Source organism: Mya arenaria, chromosome 3, assembly GCF_026914265.1.
Source record: "Mya arenaria isolate MELC-2E11 chromosome 3, ASM2691426v1".
NCBI classification, from domain to species: domain Eukaryota; kingdom Metazoa; phylum Mollusca; class Bivalvia; order Myida; family Myidae; genus Mya; species Mya arenaria.
Genome location: NC_069124.1, coordinates 50,600,731 through 50,622,106, shown reverse-complemented (window position 1 = coordinate 50,622,106; position 21,376 = coordinate 50,600,731). Strand labels below are relative to the sequence as shown.

Sequence of the window (21,376 nt, the reverse complement as noted above, 5' to 3'; positions counted from 1 at the left end):
GCCCTGAAACTTTAACCGCACGTTGAAGCCGATGCAGGGGCGAGTAGCAGAGCCTCCTCATTCTTCGAATAGTCGACATAATAAAAGGCAAAAATGCTATTATTTTCAAGGGAAAAAGGGAGTAAAATAATTGTTCAAGTTGCAGAACTCAGAAAAGAGACACCCGACTCTTGCACATCTATTAGGGCATTTGCGTCTAATGTGGCATTTACGGTATTTAAAGTTTTTTTTCTAATATGGCCGGTTGTTGACCAAGCACCTAGTTTAATACTATGTTCTGATTTTTTTTTTAAAAAGATCTCAACAATCTGCCCAATCTTGATTATTTATGAAATTGATTTAAACTGTAAATATTTACCAAATTTAAAAAGCACAGCAAATTCTGTATCTAATGACTCTTTTTGTCAGAAGTCTACTTATTTCTAAGACACCTCTTATCCAGTATTCAATATTGATTTTATCCTTATCCTTAGACATGCCTCGGTGATTCAATTCAGCCTATTGTGCAGCTAAATAAACAGGCCAATCAGAACACTTAGTTTCTAATCTTAATTTTAAGTTCAATCTAAGTTGCTTATCAAATCCGGCCCAAGCATGGCTTAACAATAAAAATACTTTCTTTTTCTATGAAGATTGTGTTTATAACCAAACCTGTCCAGTCATGCATAGAGGACCCTCTCACAAGATTTCATTGTTGCGTAAAGAATTAATAATGTGGCAACACTTTTTTCTGAGGTAAAAACAAACAATAATGAAGGAAGATTTTGAATTTATCAATAACTTATTTTCTTATACATAAGAACATGCATACAAATATTTCATAAGTATATAAGTGGTAAAGTAATATTAAGTAGCAATCATGGCAGCATTTGTTTTAAAATTGTGGGTGTGTAAGCTTATTTATACTCGCACTCGGGTCTTGCCCATTCAGCGAGTGCTCCGTTAAGATTATTAGTCATTTTAGGAGCATAGTGCACGGACAGAATGTAACCATGGTTAGAGCTACCCTGGTAATTTAACGTGTACCAGTGTATAGTACTGTCACACGGGACCCCAATGTAACGTCCCTCCCGGAAGACGATTAGTATTTTAGTGATGCGATGGGGAATCGAGCCTGCGACCCCTGGATTGATAGCCAAGTGTGTATCCACTAGACCATGGATCCGCCACAAATTTGTTTCAAAAGTAGCATTTTACTTAATCCTATGAAATGCTGTTGCACATCAAGGCAAGGTCCAGCCTGTTCTGCAGTGCATAGCAGTAACCAAGCATATTGAAGGCTGTGTCAATTTGGATATCAGTTTCACAAAAAAAACTAATGAAGTAAAACATTGTCCTCGTCTTAAATATCCAATGATCTGATGTAGCACATCCAAGCCAGATCAAGCCTGTTTTCATAGCAGTGACATATCAGTTGAAGGCGGTGTCAATGTGGATATAAGTTACATAAAAATTGATGAACTATCCTGGCTTCTTGCCAAATGGAGACCTTGTCTCTTGTCATCAATTTCCAATAATCTGCTGTAGCACAGGAGGCCAGGTCCAGCCTGTTCTGATGTTGAATGCAGTGGCACATCATGTTGAAATCTGTGTCATTGTGGATATCACCTAGGTAAAAACCCATGTATCCTGTATACGTGATAGATGGAGACATTGTCTGTGTCACAGATTTCTAATGATTTGTTGTAGTACATCAAAGCCAGGTCCGGCCTGTTCTGAAGTTCATAGCAGTGGCCCAGCATGTTGAAGGCTGTGTCAATGTGGCCTAGTGTTGTCCCTGTTGTGTACTCGCGTAGGTTATGTAGTGCTGTTAGTGCTCTCCTGTGCTGGTGTAGCTCCCTGTAGGTGAGATGTTGTAGGTAATACAAGAATGGGATACAGTCAGAGACTACAATCCACTTCCACCTTTCTCTATTTACAATAGGATCAACTCCAATACGTCTTAACATTTCAAAAATAAGATGTTGTGGAATGCAGTGTATTTCATTGAGTGTGAAAGTTATGCACACCATCGTGCGCTTCTTTAGTACATCAGTGGTTGACAATGTGATCATCTTGTTCATAAACTCAGCGCTTGGTTCCAGGTGATTTCTTCCATGATGTCCACAGCACTGACACACTTCCGGCCCCAGCAGTCCTTCACAGTAAGTCAATACTTCTGCAGCTACCTCATACTGCCCACTGCAGTACAACATGGATGCAAACTTCAACCTACTGGACATAAGGTCAGAATCCAGCGATAGCTGGTACCATATTAAGATATCCGATGTAATTGCTTGTCCCAGAGAGATGTACCTTGAAGCCAGCATGGAGGCATAGGTGCTGCACAGAAATGGTGTCCATAGAGACGCTACTTCCTTTTCTAGTTCTTTTCGGGAATCTAAAAAACTCTATAAAACAAGCAGGTGGCGTTTGATGGAATCAATTTGAAGAATAGTTATCAATCCATCCATATGAACTGAACGCTCAGTCACTTCTTCAAACAGTAGTTTCTTTAAAACACTACAGGTTTGGGTTCTTGTGCTCACATTCTGACTGGGTATGTTTTCAATACCTGAGCATTGTTGCAATCTCAAACCAATATTGTCCATACGAATCCTAAACAAACACTGCAGTTTTGTGTTGATGAGCTTTGAAATAATGCTGCACAGTTCAGGAAACTCCCAAAAGTTCAGCTTTCCCACAAACAGATTAACTCCAGAGATTGTAAAGTGGGGACAGTATTTCTGTTTTACCCATTTTTTAAGTGTTTTTAAAACTAGACACACACATTTCACAATATTGTCTTCCCTCCATATCTCAGCTGGATAGTTTTCTATTGTAAACATCATTGCAGTTTTTATGTGAAAAGTGCTAAATCTATCTCCAAACACAGGCTTGAGAAAAGAGATTCTAATTATTTTGGTGAGTGTGTATATTTTCACTTGAACAGGGCTTAAATCAAATATTAGAATTCGTTCTATCAATGAAGTTGAAAATCTCCACTGCCATTTTGAATAAGGGTAACTGGTCAACTTTGAAGGGACCATGAATGCTGTAGATCTACACATTAATTGTTTAGCTGGGCTCTCAGTGTAGCCCTGTGGCACTAGGAAGACTCCAACCTCACTGGCACTGGTAAGTGTGTCATGTCTGGGCCAGTGTCCAGGGCGTGGTCTGTGGAACATGAACCGGCATTCCTCTGGCAGCTTGCTACAATGGTATGCTTTAACAATGTCAAACTTTTTGTCAAAGGATAATGATGGCCCATGTCTAATTATATCACCAGATTCAGTTTGTCGCTGTACCCAGTCCTGTAGCTCAACACAAGTATTAGCCACTAGTATTCTCCCTTCCCCATCTAGCACATCATCAGGACCCACTGCCTGTAATGCTGGTAGTGGACAGTCACCTCTCAGTCTCTGTAAGTAGCAGTGTTGAGGTGGTGTGAGCTTATTCTTCAACACCAGCAGATTTGTCTTTCCATATTGCCAGTCACTGAAGTTGAGGGCCACATGTTCATTGTTATTATATCGCAAGCTGTCAGTATCAGATTCCATCCCTATTGTTGTTGTGGCCTCACTATGGCTGCCAAATACGTAAGTAATCGTATTTAGATCATCCAACAAGTTTTTTACTTTGTACAAAGTCTCCATCCTCAGAAATGCTCTCCTCCTTCTGGCAATCACCCATCTGTTTACCCCGATATCCCCCATTACCCGGGACAGCCGCAGGGAAAACAGTTTCTCACTCTCCCTCTCACTATCCATAATTCAGTATTACACAATTAGTTCTTATAAAATCATGTTTTATGACACTTATGTTTAATATGTACATTGCCATGAAATGACTCATTAAATGTTTACTTTCGTATTCCAAGATTAAATCATTGCAATGCTTTAACTTCCTTGCTGATTCATGAGCTGCTTGTGTTGAAGATTGGATAGGCAATATGTTTAAAAGAAATTTTATCTCAAGTCTGCTACTCAAATTACATAAAGTTTATTGGTATTGTGATGATCTGTTTATCAACGGGAATTTCCCAATAAAGTTGTGTTCATGGTACATGTTTGAACTTAATGCAGTTTGTTTGAAACCTGGGTCTGTAATCGCTAACCTCTCAGATCTGAAAAATTCAAAATTGCTAATTTTCATTGTACTGTACAATCTTTATTCAAAGAGCAATATGGACAGTTTAACAATTATGAACATATTTTCTGTCAAGAAAAACTACATTACAGATAATGTATGACATTTAAAAACTTGCTTTTCTTAGTCTGAGTCCCACTCCAGATGTTAGTGAATATGGGCGGTTTAATATATTTACACATATTTTGTGTTTAAGTTTCAGACATTTTATTTTTGTTGTAAAAACGCTATTAAAGGATCAGATGTGGTAAAAATTGCTGTATCTGTTATAAAATGACATTAACAGTTCTACAATCAGGCACACGTATTTTGTCAAAATTGTTACATTAAATACCGCAAATGTCCTATTGAGCATGCAGGGCTCGTATGTTTTTGAGAACACTGTGTAATTAATTACTAAGCGCCTTTTCTCCCCATTCAGCAAACTTTTAAATTCGGCTAAATTCAATGATCAGTCATATTTAAAGTAAAAAAAATATGCAATACTGAATACCCCCGTCACAAGTACCCATCATCTAGTAGGAGTAAAAAGTGTGTGTGTGTGTGTGTGTGTGTGTGTGTGTGTGTGTGTGTGCTTATTTACCCTCGCCATAGGGTTATACCCATTCGGCGAGCATAGAAAAATATGATTCAGGTAATCACTCATATATATATATATATATATATATATATATATATATATATATATATATATATATATATATATATATATATATATAGTCATAAATATGATATACCGACTACGCTTGTCACAATTAACCAATCACCTAGACGGAAGGCGGAGTTGAAAGCCAGAGACTGACCAATCAAAGATCAGTATCCGCTACAGCATAGATGTATACATCACCTGGTGCGTAAATCAATAAAATGGTCCACTGAACACGTGGCTTCAAATATATCAGTGCACAACTTTCGGCAAGTAAAAGAGTATCGCTACTTCATCAAAGTAGGTTGTGTGTTACCTATAAATGATACGATTGAGTATGGGTTTATATGCATAACATTAGCAGTCTGAGCAGGCGCACTAAAATAAATGGCAACAATGCTATTCTTTCCATGGGAAAATAAAAAAAAACCAACAACAATTGGTTTATTTGCTTCCGAAGGGGGGTAGGTCCAGTTCAAATGCGCTTCCCTCTGGGTTTATACGTTTAAATGGAATAGCCCTCAGCTTTGCCTCTATTGCTTAAATATAGCAGCATATAGTTTACATTTAAGTTAACAAAAATGCTGTTAACAATGTTGTTAACTTTTAACAGAAATCGGGCCATTATGTCTAAATGTTAAGGTTGCATATAAAAGTCTGTACTAATCAATGGAAGGACATGAACAAAATATGTATCCAGAGAAGTGGAAAGGTTACAAGCAATTCAATTTCATAGTTTTATTTTGACTGACCAGATGTTGATTTTTTCTTAAAACTACTGAAGCATCACTCTAATAAGTGATTAATTATTACAATATACTAACAGTCTCAAGTCAATAGTTTAGACTCAACATGGCAAGTTTAATTACTATGAAAACTGCAAGCCCCCAATATCTTGATACTCCTCAAGTCCCTTAAAACAGGATTAAGCTAAGCTCTTTATTTTAGATTTTTCTTTTTTTTGCCTAATGTTTACTTCTTTAAGTTTTTTGGATTAAGTATGTATTATTTGTATGATTATCACAATAAACCATTTTTCATTGATCCAAAATCAGGTTCAAGTATGTATTTTGGCTAATTAAAGTAAATGTTTCTATTTAACTTCCAAAGCAGAAACAATTTGGAAGTTAACAACAAGATTGTTAATTTCAACAGAATTCTTAACAATCGGCCATCGTGTCCATAACATCTTTTTAGTGTAAATCTCAGCTTAACAACGACCGAGGAGACATAATGGAAAACGATACTTCTTCATTGTATTTATTTATTCATATCTTATTAACAGTATTTATTCTTACTTGCAACAAAGACATTATGGTTAGATATTAACCTGAGCTTGTAATGTTTTTCTCCGAAAGTTTCTCATGACTATATGAGTATGTTTATCAACAAGTAAATTTCATGAATACTAATTCATCTTAGTTCTATTGTATTTCACTGGAGACAGCTAAATGTAAAGGCTGATATTATTCATGCTCGTATTTCACTGAAGTCAGCTAAATGTAAAGGCTGATTTTATTCATGCTCCAGACAATTTCCTACGTAGAAAGCAATACAGTACTAGTGTCCATCTACGAGAGGCCAGGAAAAACCCTTTGAAGGCCCACAAGCACATAGTGTCCATCTTATCAAGGTAGGTATTGTATGATCGCCTTTTTCAAATTAATACATATGTGTAGTAATACAATCTAATTCGAAAATTAAAGCTTCATTGCTCAGTTTAATCAAAGTGTATATGTTTCTGGAATAAAAACTTTCAATTTAAATTGTGACACTCACTAAATATAAACTGTAATTCTTGATCTTAAGATTCTCTGTTGAATGATATTGTTGATAAGATGCTAGAACTTCAACATTTTATAGATGACCTTTAGAGCACATTCTCTTGGTCTCACACAATGGACTCCCATAGTCAGCACTCGTTTCTACCATAGACACCCCAACGTGATTCATATAAACTTTTATCACGCCTCCAACATGAATGACGCAACGCTATTGGTCCAGGACTGGTCACGCGGTGACCCCAAATTTTTCCATATTGGGTCACCAAATTTATATTATACCAAAATAGCGTCTATTTTCTGATTCCAATGAATAAATTCAACATTTAAACCGAATATGGTTTCCTCTACCCCGTATGACCTATATCGGGTCACCTACTAACCCCGTAACTTATAATAACTGACTGTATAATCAAGCTTAAATCCATCCATATAAACTGAGTTGAATACCTGTTTGTCTCTGAAGGATCTCTTCTTCTTCCTGTTCATGACCTTGTGTTTGATCATGGTGTATGCTTTCCCGCGTAGCTTGTCCTTGTTCGTGGTACTGGCGTGGGCACTCATCTTCTTATGTCCGTGGGTATTCTTCGGCCTATCCTCTCTCCCCGCCTGTAATGTATGGTATAGGTTTTATACACTGCGTTCTTAGTGCAAAATGGTTGAAATAGAAGACATTACTATAGTAATGCAATACGCCCTTGATATTTTGCTAAACAATAAAGAACTGTTATATACAAATGTAGCTAATACATTTTAACATAAAACCAGATATAAACATTCTAAGATTGTCATCCCCCACCTGTCCAAACCACCTACCCCAACCCCCATCCAAGACTAAACCAGTTTGGAATGTCAAAGGGAACCTTAGACAGAGTGTGAATACATATTGTTAACATGCTAATATAAAAAATGCGTTCATTAACTTGATCACCTTGCCATTTTTGATAATTTCTTCATATTTTGTCAGTTTAATTACCAGTTTTATTAATCTCATGTTTTTGAATTCTATAATACTGTCTCAATGCGACTACTTTTAGGTAATCTTTTTGTTTTAGCTTGATTGTGACAAACTGACAGCTTATAGAATCTTGCCCCCCCCCCCCACCCACCCCCACCCCCAATAAATCTGAAATCGCTAGTTTATTTGGTCAACCAACATTAATTTCCTACATTACTCAAGTTTCATTCATTAAATCATTTTACCATGACAGTAGCTAATCTGGACTCCTTGTCGTGCGCCCTTTTCTTGTGGACGTTCTCAATCATAGACAGGCTCAGCAACCCCCCTCTGTAAAACGACAAAATATTGTATTAATCATTGATGACATATTTTTGTTAATGACAATAAAATGTTAGATAAAATTTAAGTTAAACAAAAGAGCCCTGAAGGCCCTGTATTGCTCACCTGATCCAATTCAAGCATGAAATAAGTGTTTTCAGGGCAAGGGCAATTGTGACAGGGGGAGGGAATAAGTGTTTTTCAGGGCAATGGAAATTGCAACGAGAGGGGACTTAATTAAAACAAAACAAATTAAGGACTACCTAAAGATCATCAAGAATAACATTCTGATCAAGTTCCATGAACATATGGTCATAAATGTGGCCTCTAGAGTGTTAACATGCTTTTCCTATTATTTGACCTGGTGACCTAGTTTTTGACCGCACATGACCAAGATTCGAACTTGGCCTAGGTATAATCAATATAAACATTCTGATCAAGTTTCATGAACATACAGTCATAAATGTGACCTCTAGAGTGCTAACAAGCTGTTCCTATGATTTGACCTAATGACCTATTTTTTGACCATACATGACCCATATTCAAACTTAACTTAGAGATTATTAATATAAACAATCTGACCAACTTTCATGAAGATACAGTTATAAATGTGACCTCTAGAGTGTTAACAAGCTTTTCCTTACATTTGACCTCGTGACCTAGTTTTTGACTGCACATGACCCATATTCGAACTTGGCTTATAGCTAATCAATATAAACATTCTGACTAAGTTTCATGAACATACATTTATAAATGTGACCTCTAGAGTGCTAACAAGCTTCTCCTATGATTTGACCTAATGACCTAGTTTTTGACCACACATGACCAGATTTCAAATTGACTTAGAGATTATTAATATAAATATTCTGATCAACTTTCATGAAGAAACATTTATAAATGTGACCTCTGGATAGCTAACAAGTTTTTCTTTAAATTTGACCTGGTGACCTAGTTTTTGTTCGCACATGACCAAGATTCGTACTTGGCCTAGAGCTAATCAATATATACATTCTGACTAAGTTTCATGAACATAAGGTCATAAATGTGACCTCTAGAGTGCTAACAAGCTTTTCCTATGATTTGACCTGGTGACCTAGTTTTTGACCACAAATGACCCAGATTGAAACTTGATAATGTAAACATTTTGACCAATTTTCATGAAGATACAGTCACAAATGTGACCACTAGAGTGTTAACAAGCTTTTCCTTAAAGTTGACCTGGTGACCTAGTTTTAGACGGCACATGACCCAGATTCGAACTTGACCTAGAGATAATTAATATTAACATTCTGATTAAGTTTCCTGAAGATACAGTCATAAATGTGACCTCTATAAAGTTAACAAGCTTTTCCTTTAATTTGACCTGGTGACCTAGTTTTTTACCCCAGATGTCCTAATATTGAACTTGTCCAAGATTTTATTGAGGGTAGCATTCCGACCAAGTTTCATTTAGATTGTGCCCAAATTGTGACCTCTAGAGTGTTAACAGTCAAATTGTTGACGACGGACGACGGACGATGGACACAGGGCGATCACAATAGCTCACCTTGAGCACTTCTTGCTCAAGTGAGCTAAAAACAAACAAGAGTGCCATTTGTTATACCATCTTGGTTAACCAAATGTCATTACTCAACAGGTATTTCTGCCAGGGTAAAGACACTTGCTACACATATGCAAACTAAAGGTAATCATCTGTACGAACTTTCATGGCACCTTTGCTGTGATGAAACTTCTATCATTTTACTTCAAAAAGCGAACATCTATACCTTTCCTGTTCTTCCTCCTGCTTCTCCCTCTTCCTCTTCTTGCCTTTCCCCTTGGTCTTGGTCTTCATCCCCTCGGTCTCGCGCGCGGCCTGGCGCTGCTGGAGCTGCCGGAACTCTTCTTGGGACAGAACGCGCGTCGTGGAGACAGACTTAGCCTTCGCTTCCTGCACCTCCGAAGTCTCTGGTACCAGCGTGTCATCTACCTGTAACATTGGTAAACCATGCTCGTAATATTCATATAATTAGGACTATTATTATGACTTCTCAACCTTGGCATACCACTCCAACTATATAACCACATACCTCCCCTCTTTAGATAAGTGGTTAACAGTTAACATCAGTAAGTCATCCTCATACCTGACTACAATGAAACGCACTACTATGTAACCACATTCCCCCCAGTCAGACAAGTGGTGAACATTGAATTCACAGTCACTGTCTATATCCCCTTTAATATATGACTCCCAGGTTACACACAACAATACAACCACATACCTCTCCTTCTTCAGACGATTGTGGACATCTATCAATTCACTCCCAGGTTACACACAACTATATAACCACATACCTCCCTGTCGTCAGACAAGTAGTGGACATCTATCAATTCACTCCCAGGATACACGCCACTATATAACCACATACCTCCCCCTCATCAGACAAGTATGGACATCTATCAATTCACTTCCATGGTACACACCACTATATAACCACATACCTCCCCGTCATCATACAAATGGTGAACATCCATCAATTCAATCCCATGTTACACACCACTATATAACCACATACCTCCTCCTCATCAGACGAGTGATGAACATCTAGCCATTCCCCGTCATAATCATTATCCTCTTCCTCACTACACGACTCCCAGGCCTCCTGCTCTAGTTCCTCCTCATCTATGTCTTCTGTGTTCTTCAATGCCTCAGTGCCTGTTAACCATCAATAGAGGACCATGAGCATGTAAAATACATAATAAATTATCTTGTTGATACAAATATAAATATAAAATACAAATATTCGAAATAAGATAATATGCCATTGATATTTGTCAAACATTATGGCCCCTGAGCGCCACTTCGTAAGAAACATGTCGAAGATTGAATAAAAGAGTTATAAGAAGAAATGCAACACGTGGTAGCGAAAGATTTCTGGAAAATGAAGAGAAAACATTTCATATTTTCATATTTTTTCAGTTCTGTATTGTTTTTTCAGTTCATTGTAGTGTCTCATTAAATTCATATTTACTGGTATAGTGGATCAGTGCTTAATCTTTTATTTTTTTACCTGGAATATATGTCCTGGTGTCTTTTTCGCCATACTCAAGTACTTTCAAGTCTTTTGAAGCTTCTGTTGGCTTTCCCTGTAAAAAAACAACACCATTACCTTGAAAGTTTAACACAATGTACACTTAAGCTTAAAGTCAATTGGAGCATTTTCATTCTAGCAAAGTGGCATAACAGATTACCTAATTGCCAATCTCGTTGGCGCCAAATAGCATTGCACTAAATACACTTTCGCTTACACTTAATAATTCAATTTGAGCTTAACAGAGCATTTTCATTCTAGTGAAGAAGCATAACAGAGTACTGTATTTAAATGCTCATCTCGTTGGTACAAAATAGCATTGCAACTGTGGTTGGTAAACTGACTGACAAGTATGTTTTGCTAAGTTTATTCACAAACAAACTAGAATTTCTTCTAAGAATCTCTCTTATAAATCATTCTGAAATGGGAAAGAGAAATGACTAATTAAACCCTGTTGTAGTTTTTCTCACCTTATCTTTCTTCCCCAGGAGTTCCGGGTTTACTTTCCTGTACAGCTGGATAAGGGACCTGGACGCCATCATTACAGCTGAAAATGGTGGATGTACATTTAATTTGTGAATGGAACTGTTCTGTTTTATCATGTTACATGCACTGGAATACTTTGAGCTAGGCCTGCATAAATTTCTTAAGGCTTAACCTTTTAAACAAACAACTCACCACAGGAGGGCAAGTAGAGAAATTCTATAGGGTAATGTTCCCATTTTTTGTTCTTCTCTTGTTTCAAAATTGGAAATAAACTTCTTATAAGGGACAGTCAACTTTAAGAGTGCGTTCACCAGGGGCTATATTCAATACTCACTTAAGATTTATCTTCGTTTTACAATTAGAATCTGAGAGTTTTGATTGCACAGTAAATATTATTGACCAATAGACTGAATGGAATGAATGAGGCATGTCTAAGGATAATTATACAGCCCGTGGGGTAATGGACTAGCCTAAACTTACTGTTTATAAGTTGTAAATGACAAAACAAAATGTAATTGAATGAAGTTATTAATACACCATGATAGTAATCACACACTAGGAAAACTCTTTTCTTAATTAGGCTTTCACAGAAAAAGAAATGAAATTCGAGTCTTATCATACATTTATCTCTGTGAATTTTGTACTCGGCAAAGTCCTGCAGTAAATCCTCTGGTATGGCCAGTGGACAACGGCAGCAGATTTCCTTCACAGCATTTAACCTATAACATGACAAACAAGGAGAAAGTGGGTTTGCATTGTTGTAATTAACTTTAAAAGTGCCATCTGAGACTTTCCATACACAGTGCAAGAATGGTTGGACATCATGTTTGAAACTCGAGAAAGTTTGAAAAGCAAAGTGCTAAAATTTAATTGTTACACAAATACAACACTCTAAAAATGTTTTTTCTGCTACATGTGTTTACTCTGAATAAAGTGTGTATTGAATATTCACAAGGGAAAAATAAATGCTAAATGCTTAAAGTTGGTTTCGTTATTTGTCCTGAAGGCTGATAGACAAATTCCATAGTAAGAAAATGGATATTAATTTTCTTACAAACAAATCGTGCCATCACACTGTAATTAAAAGATTAACTAGTAAACACTGAACTTCAATGCTACTGATTCCTATTAAGAGCTTGTCAGCACAACAATGATAGAGTTTTATCCCTGAAACTAGGAACTTACCCTACAGCCATTACTTCACCAGAATTCCTATCTGTTATGAAGTTGTTGGCTATTGTTTTAAACATTGGTTCAATCATCTGCAATATAAAAAAGCATCTTGTACATGAATGATTAATGAAATATTCATGATGTGATAGTTCATAACTATATAATGTCTGTGATTGATGCTATATAATGTCAGTGATTGATGCTATATAATGTCAGTGACTGATGCTATATAATGTCAGTGATTGATGCTATATAATGTCAGTGGTTGATGCTATATAATGTCAGTGATTGATGCTATATAATGTCAGTGATTGATGCTATATAATGTCAGTGACTGATGCTATATAATGTCAGTGATTGATGCTATATAATGTCAATGGTTGATGCTATATAATGTCAGTGGTTGATGCTATATAATGTCAGATACTGATGCTATATAATGTCAGTGATTGATGCTATTTAATGTCAGTGATTGATGCTATATAATGTCAGTGATTGATGCTATTTAATGTCAGTGATTGATGCTTCATAATGTCAGTGATTGATGCTATATAATGTCAGTGATTGATGCTTTATAATGTCAGTGGTTGATGCTATATAATGTCACTGATTGATGCTATATAATGTCTTTGATTGATGCTTCATAATGTCAGTAATTGATGCTACATATTGTAAGTGGTTGATGCTATATAATGTCAGTGATTAATGCTACATATTGTAAGTGGTTGATGCTATATAATGTCAGTGATTGATGCTATATAATGTCAGTGATTGATGCTATATAATGCCAGTGATTGATGCTTCATATTGTCACTGATTGATGCTACATAATATCACATATTCTTTTGCCAATGGCCCATAGTTTTGTTCCATGCTGTGGTGCTCTTTCCTTGCCTCTTATATCGATGATTAGAACTGTTTCCTATTTGAGAAACATTCTCAAAGATGAATCACTGCATCTTATAGTGGTATTGCAACTTAGCTTTAAAAGACTAACGCATGTACAATGTCATTCAAGTATAAAAAAAATCAAATACAATTACTAATATTTGTTATACTTTACATGACTTAGCCTTTGAAAAATACCGATAGTAATCACTTGGTATTCTTTCTACTCAAATGTCACAATTTTAGACACACTATTCAATTGCTGGATATTATTTACATGCGCAGTTTATAAATATATTTCTGAATAATACAGCGATACAAGTGTTGCTCACCTCTGGGGTTACAAGGTCGTGGCTGGCCTGGGCACCAAATAACAGCAATCGTGTCACCTCTAAATGAGAGAAAAACATGAGACATTATGACGGTACTAAAATGACATGGTACTGCATACTTACACACAAAATATTTCTTAGAAAACTGTTTTAGTTTGTTTTATTAAAGACTGACAAAACTACTTTGCATGACATTCCCTTATCACTGATAACTTCAAACTGAGACAATTCTAATACCTCTCTGGTGGGGCTGAAGGACTCTCTGTATGTATGGGTAAAAACTGAACAGGAACAACTGAAATATAGATGAATTAAGATGCAATACATCAAAGACTTAGCTGAATAGGCTCAAGTGTGAATACATATTGTTTATCAATATTTGAATGAGGGTAAACATAGGTTTAAAGAAGTGATGGAAATAAGCAGGGGTGATATAAATTGATATACCCTGGTCAAACATGACGCCATGTTATCAAACTATTAAAGAAACATGAAACATGTTAAAGATTAAAAACACTTTTATCCCCCACCACCTGAATGGCATTTTGCATTTAATGTCTGTGGGCCAATTAAGGAGATATGAACATAATCGCTTTCTCTAATAAATAATTAGTCTCCATTATTGCAATAAACTGACACGGCTACCCTTTGTTTTATCGGTAAAACTTATGACAGGTCTGCACTTGAACATGTACTGATTTTCAAATTAAACACGGTATTCTTCATACGAACCATTGTTTTCAATATTTTAATATTCATTCTTTTCACGTAAATTAAAACAATTGTATCAATTGTGTTTTCAGGTAAATTAAAACAATTGTATCAATTGTGATACTGCTTATTGGGGAATAAGAGTGCATCTTTGAATTACTCATCACTTGACTCTCACATGCTGAATGTACACTTCATGGCTTCACCAAAAAACTTATTACCTTCCTCATACTAGCTTGCATTGAAACATTGCCTGCTAAAATGGACAAGTGAAATGGCAAAAGGGCTGGTTTGAATTAGAGAAAATAAATGAATATAAAACAAGAGATGTTTGTCAAACATTATGCCCCCCACCCTGAGCGCCATGTTGTCAGGATTATATGGACAGTTGAATGAAATATGCATGGACTGAAATGACAGCTGATTTGTCACTGACATTGGATGCCGTTGAGGCAGTTTTAAGATTATGACCATTCAAAGTGTGAGGATAGAGTGTGTTATGACCATGACCTTTGACTCTATGACCTCAAAATCCATAGGAGTCATCAGCTGGTCACCAAAAATCTAAATGTCAATGAGGGCGATGGGTGCAGGCATTGACAAGTTATCACACAGACAAGCTTTTTTCATTCAAGGTCAATGTGACCTTGACCTTTGACCCCTAAAATCATAAGGGGTCATCTACAGGTCAGACACAACTCCAAGTCAGGTTTGAGGGTCATGGGTGCAGGCATTGTCGAGTTATCACTCGAAACATTTTCGCATTCAAAGTCACTGTGAACTTGACCTTTGACCCAAAGACTCCTAAAATCAATACGGGTCTTTTCATGATCAGGCCAAACTTCCATGCAAAGCTTGATGATCATAGGTTCAGTCATTGTTGAGATATCACTGGGAGAAGATTTGTTAACTTATTTGCGTTAAAGATTACTGTGACCTTGACCTTGGCCGGATAACCCCAATGTCAAGAGGGGTCATCTACTGGCCAGACCCAACCTTCATGTCATGTTTTATGACCATAGGTCCAGGAATTGTCGAGTTTGCTTTCAAGATCACTGTGACCTTGACCTTTGACCCCTAAAATCAATAGGGGTCATCTTCTGGTCAGGCCCAACCTCCAAGTCAAGTTTGAGGGCCATGGGTGCAGGCATTTTTGAGTAATCACACAGACCTTTTACCATTCAAAGTCACTGTGACCTTGACCTTTGGCCCAATGACCCCTAAAATCAAAAGGGGCCATCTACTGGTCAGGCCCAATCTCCACGTTTGAGGGCCATGGGTGCAGGCATTGTCGAGTTATCACTCGCACAACCTTTTACCATTCAAGGTCACTGCGACCTTGACCTTTGGCCCGATGACCCCCCAAAACAATAGGGGTCATCTACTGGTCAGGCCCAACCTCCAAGTCAAGTTTGAGGGCCATGGGTGCAGGCATTGTCAAGTTATCACTTGGACAATCTTTAACCATTCAATGTCACTGTGGCATTGACCTTTGGCCTGATGACCCCCAAAAACAATAGGGGTCATCTGCTGGTCAGGCCCAACCTCAAAATCAAGTTTGAGGACCGTGGGTGCAGGCATTGTCGAGTTATCACACAGACAACCTTTTACCATTCAAGGTCACTGTGACCTTGACCTTTGGCCCGATGACCCCCAAAAACAATAGGAGCATCTACTGGTCAGGCCCAACCTCTAAGTCAAGTTTGAGGGCCATGGGTGCAGGCATTGTCGAGTTATTACTTGGACAACCTTTTTACCATTTAAGTTCACTGTGACCTTGACCTTTGGCCCAGTAAACCCCCAAAACAAAAGGGGTCATCTACTGGTCAGGCCCAACTTCCAAGTCAATTATGAGGACTATGGGTGCAGGCATTGTCAAGTTATCACTCAGACAACCTTTTACCATTTAAGGTCACTGTGAACTTGATCTTTGACCCGATGATCCCCCAAAACAATAGGGGTCATCTACTGGTCAGGCCCAACTTCCATATCAAGTTTGATGACCATAGGTCTAGGCATTGTTGAGTTATCACTCAGACAAGCCTTAAAATTATTTTACCATTAAAGGTCACTGTGACCTTGACCTTTGACCCGATGAGCCCTTAAATCAATAGGGGTCATTGACTGGTAAGGCCCAACTTTCATGTCAAGTTTGATGACCATACGTCCAGGAATTGCTGAGTTATCAGTCGGACAAGCTTTGGTCTACTGACGGACCGGCCGACATACCGACCGACATGTGCAAAGCAATATACCCCTCTTCTTCGAAGGGGGGCATAATAAGAATAAGTAGTAGCTAGCCTGTTATTTTACTATTTGAGGTGGATCAACCATATTTTAATGAGAACCATGTTTATATTTATGGTCGCATAGACTGAGTTAACATACCGGTACATCTTATTTTTTGTATCTCGTTAAAACGACTGACATATTGTATATAAGGGCTCTAATGGTTGTATTTTGTGGTACTTACTGTTCATATATTTATTATCCAATTTCTTAATTTAACTTGATTGTTTGAACAGGCGGGGAGAATGATGACAGACCAGCCAGCCCAATTTCAATTAGTATACATCATGCGGTAATTTTATAGTGTTTCATAACCTCATTGTGGTAATGTATCAAAAATGTAGCATTGCATGAGTCAGATTGGTTTTTTAAGAAAACTTATCCTGCTTTTTTTAATGTAGACAATTTGTTGAGTTTAATTTTGGGAGATGTTAATAACTCATTGCAAATATCCAAAAGATTATATATTTCATGAACTTGATCTTCAAAATCTTTGTATTCCTGAACACTATCTATCAAATGCATTACTACATATTTACAGTGTTGTGTATGCCTCAAATGATTGCTTGCAAGCATTTTGCATATTTTAACAGAAGTATATGATAGTTTTGCTATGTGTTAAACATTGCTTTTATGTTATTTGCAGAGAATGAAGATGTAAGTTTTTCCTGTAGGACTTGTTCGTGTGTACACTATTTAAACTTGTGACATTTACAGCAAATGTGTTATTATTGAGCAGCATATAGACAATGACAGGTTGTTTAAAGGTTTGGGTCTTTGCATTTGGTTGTCAGGACTATTGCGTTTCATATATCATCCTCTGGTAAAATATTTTGAGAGGGTTTGAGAAGTCATTAGTATATAAATATGTACTGATCAGTTAACACTAGAAAGTCATATGATATGCAAATTTGGATTTGACTTTTTTCTTGCTAAATTTTAGAATATACTTTCAGTTGTGTTGCATGTTTGTCATTGTGATAAATGCATTTTTTTATCATATTGGGGTTTAAAAAATGTCCAAAAGGTTAAGAGAAGTCATTTGGATATACAAACACTTAGATAAATTAACATACTAAAATATACTGGGCCTTTAAAAGCTTTGAAACATTAATTTTTTCATACAATTTTGTTTCCTCGTCAGATGTAAAAAAAAAAAATATATATATATTTTGTTCAAAGCCAGACAAAAGGTTCACTCTAGATGAACTAAATTTGTAAAGAATGAATGTATACATGCATATTTCAATATCTAAAACAGAACTCTATTTGTATATACCAGAATTTAGCAATGCTGTGTAATTTCCATTTGAATCTTAACAACACATTTGTTTGTATTTAAGATTTAGAACAGTTTTTAACAGGTTTTGGGTTATACTATCTTTCACTTAGATGTTTTGCAGATGTAGTTTGATGACTGTGTCAGAGTTGCTTCGCTTCTTAAGATATCCATTTACATGTACAATCAATAATTACTTAAAATTTTAGAGTTAGGGATCCTTTTGTTTCATTATCATACTTTATCAAATGTATAGTTCCTCGATTTAAGTTGAAATGAGTAGGACAACTAAATTTTTGATAATATATATTACTATAATGTATAATATATAATGCATTCAACATCATTAATTAAATTGTCAACTGCAAACTGCTTGTTATTTAAAATGAGGTGAAAGAAATCCAAGTTGCATTAACATATATGACAAACGTTTCCCTTTTACTCTTAGTATGTTTGACTTAGTCAATAAGTAAACTTTAACTTTAATGCGGCGGAAAATAATACTTTAAGCCCATAGAAGCAGGGCAGGGCCTTAGTTCATATTATGCATATGTTAGTAGTCTGAGCAGGTGCACTTAAAACAAGAGCTTTCATTAGACTCAACTATACGCCGCTTTGTCTTTAAAATGAATACAATTATGATATAATATGTGCCTGTCAATAGCATTAAAACGTTCAAATTAAAAAGTAAATAAAAAACGCCGCCATCCGACAAAAACAGGTTTAAAATGATTGACAGAACTTCAGCGTTTGTTGTGAGATTCAACTTTTTTTCCCATTTATAGTAACAGTGACCTTGACCCCATGGAAGTCCTCCATAAACTCTTGCTCGCCACAATATGTCAACCCTAACTAAGTTATTCAGTACTAGCAATTTTTTATTTTAAGCAACAGTGACCTTGACTCTTGGGCTCTTTAACACAATCCCGTGAAAGTCTCTTTAAACTCTTCCTATATACAAGGTTTGGTCCCGATATGTCAGCCCTAACTAAATTTATTCAATTTCAACCATTTTTATATTTATTTTAACAGCGACCATGACCTTGATCCTAGGATTCCCAAAAGCAATCCCATGCAAGGTCAAAAACACAATCCTCTTCCTATACATATCAAGTCACTTTATATCAAACCTAACTAAAATTATTTGATTTCATAGATGAGTTGACACATTAATGTTGTTAAATGCTAAATTTTAACCATAAATAAAGGGCAATTATTTGCAAAATACAGTTATCTAACTTGGGTATTCAAGTAGGCTGGGTGGTTGAGTACAATTGTATAAAGACTCATTGCAATACATGAAGTAGTTGCTGAGATATTAACCTTTGTGTGCTTACATGCAAATACTTAACCAGAACTTCCAAGTCAAATAATAAAGGCCCATAATTTGCATTATATTCACAAGGGGTTATCTAACTTCATAAATTTAGTAGGTTAGATAATTGGGAATACATATCTAAAGTTACAATGCAATACATGATGTATTTCCTGAGATATTGACTAAAATGTGGTTACATGCAAAACCTTAACCAGAATTTTTAAGTCGAATAATAAAGGGCATTTATTTTGCATTAAATGCAAACAAGAGTTATGTCACTGAGTTTATTAAGTAGATTGGATGATTGTCATTGTATAAAGTCTCAATGCAATACATGAAGTAGTTGCTGAGATATAAACCTATGTGTGCTTACATGCAAAACCTTAACCAGAATTTCTAAGTCGAATAATAAATGGCAATTATTTGCATTAAATGCAAACTATAGTTATCTAACTTGGTTAATTCAGCAGGTTGGATGGTTGAGTACCATTGTATAAAGTCTTAATGCAATACATCAAGTAGTTGCTGAGATATTAACCTATGTGTGCTTACATTCAAAACCTTAACCAGAATTTCTCAGTCAAAAAATAAAGGCCCATTATTTGCATTAAATTCAAATAAGTGTTATCTAACGTCATTAATTTAGTAGGTTAGATAGTTGGAAATGCATATTCAAAGTTTCAATGCAATACATGATGTATATACTGAGATTATGACTTAAAGGTGCTTACATGAAAAACCGTAACCAAGGTGTGACGCCGACGCCGACGCTTGGGTGAGTAGTATAGCTTTCTTTATTCTTCGAATAGTCTAGCTAAAAAAGAATTAAAAAAAAAAGGTTTAAAAAGTCAATCAAGGGCCATTAACTTGTATTTAGGGTTAATATGGAGTTATGTAACCTAATTGTCAGATGGTCGTCAATAATTGTGTTAGTATTAATATTAAGTCAATTGAAAGAAAGGTTTAAGCCGGGGTGAGTAGTAAAGCCTTCTCGTTCTTCGAATAGTCGAGATAATAAAAGGCAATAATGTTATGCTTTTCAAGGGAAAAACAGAGAAAAACAAGAGATGTTTTTCAAACACTAGGCCCCACATGAGCGCAATGTTGTCAAGATTATTTGGGCTTTTGAATGAAATATGCATGGACCGAAATTACAGCTGATTTGTCATTGATAATGGATGCCTTTGAGGCACTTTTAAGATAATGACCATTCAAAAGGATAGTAGACCAGTTTTTAATCATGTTCAAATGATGACTGATCTTTGCAGATAAATATGTCACCTCTTAGCAGCAGGGAATAAGTATGTATGATGTAATTTTAATGGCCAATATGAGTTGTGACCTTAACCTTTGACTCTATGACCTCACAATTCATAGGGGTCATCTACTGGTCACCCCAACCTAAATGTCAAATTTGAGGGCCATGTGTGTAGGCATTGTTGAGCTATCACACAGACAAGATTTTTGCGTTCAAGGTCATTGTGACCTTGACTTTTGACCCAATTACCACTTAAATCAATAGGGATCACCTACTGGTCAGGCCCAACCTCCAAGTCAAGTCCGATGACCAGTGGTCCAGGAATTGTCGAGTTTGTGTTTAAGGTCAGTGAGACCTTGACCAGATGACCCCTGAAATCAATAGGGGTCATCTTCTGGTCAGGCCCAACCTCCAAGTCAAGTTTCATGGCCATAAGTGCCGGCATTGTTGAATTCTTTTAGCATTTAAGATCACTGTGACCTTGACCTTTGACCCCATGACCCCTAAAATCAATAGGGATCATCTACTGGTCAGGCCCAGCCTCAATGTCAAGTTTGATGGCCATAGGTCCAATCATTGATGAGTAATCCCTCTGACAAGCTTTAACAATTTTTCCCAATTAAAGGTTACTGTGACTTTGACCTTTGACCTGATGACCCCTAAAATCAATACGGCTCATCTACTGGTCAGACTCAACCTTCATGTCTAGTTTGCTGACAATAGGTCCAAGAATTGTC

At 36.4% G+C, this 21,376-nt stretch overlaps 1 protein-coding gene across 1 annotated transcript; it reads right to left on the bottom strand.

The window, feature by feature from the left end:
- Positions 1–752: 752 nt before the first annotated feature.
- LOC128226641 (protein SDA1 homolog) lies at positions 753–11,481 on the bottom strand. Its single transcript, XM_052936602.1, has 7 exons — positions 11,376–11,481; positions 10,885–10,960; positions 10,390–10,529; positions 9,601–9,803; positions 7,759–7,843; positions 7,006–7,164; positions 753–4,105 (listed from the first exon to the last, which is right to left on the bottom strand). The coding sequence occupies exons 1-7, from the start codon at positions 11,445–11,447 to the stop codon at positions 4,100–4,102; spliced, it is 741 nt and encodes a 246-aa protein (XP_052792562.1). The 5' UTR covers positions 11,448–11,481; the 3' UTR covers positions 753–4,099.
- Between the last annotated feature and the right edge of the window lie 9,895 nt (positions 11,482–21,376).

Excerpts from the sequence above, each read along its gene's own strand:
- LOC128226641 (XM_052936602.1), bottom strand. The coding sequence starts at position 11,447 with ATGATGGCGTCCAGGTCCCTTATCCAGCTGTACAGGAAAGTAAACCCG. Across the intron at positions 9,804-10,389 it reads ACTCGTCTGATGAGGAGGAG|GTAGATGACACGCTGGTACC; the intron begins GTATGTGGTTAT and ends CCAATGTTACAG. Across the intron at positions 7,165-7,758 it reads CCAGATTAGCTACTGTCATG|GCGGGGAGAGAGGATAGGCC; the intron begins GTAAAATGATTT and ends CATACATTACAG.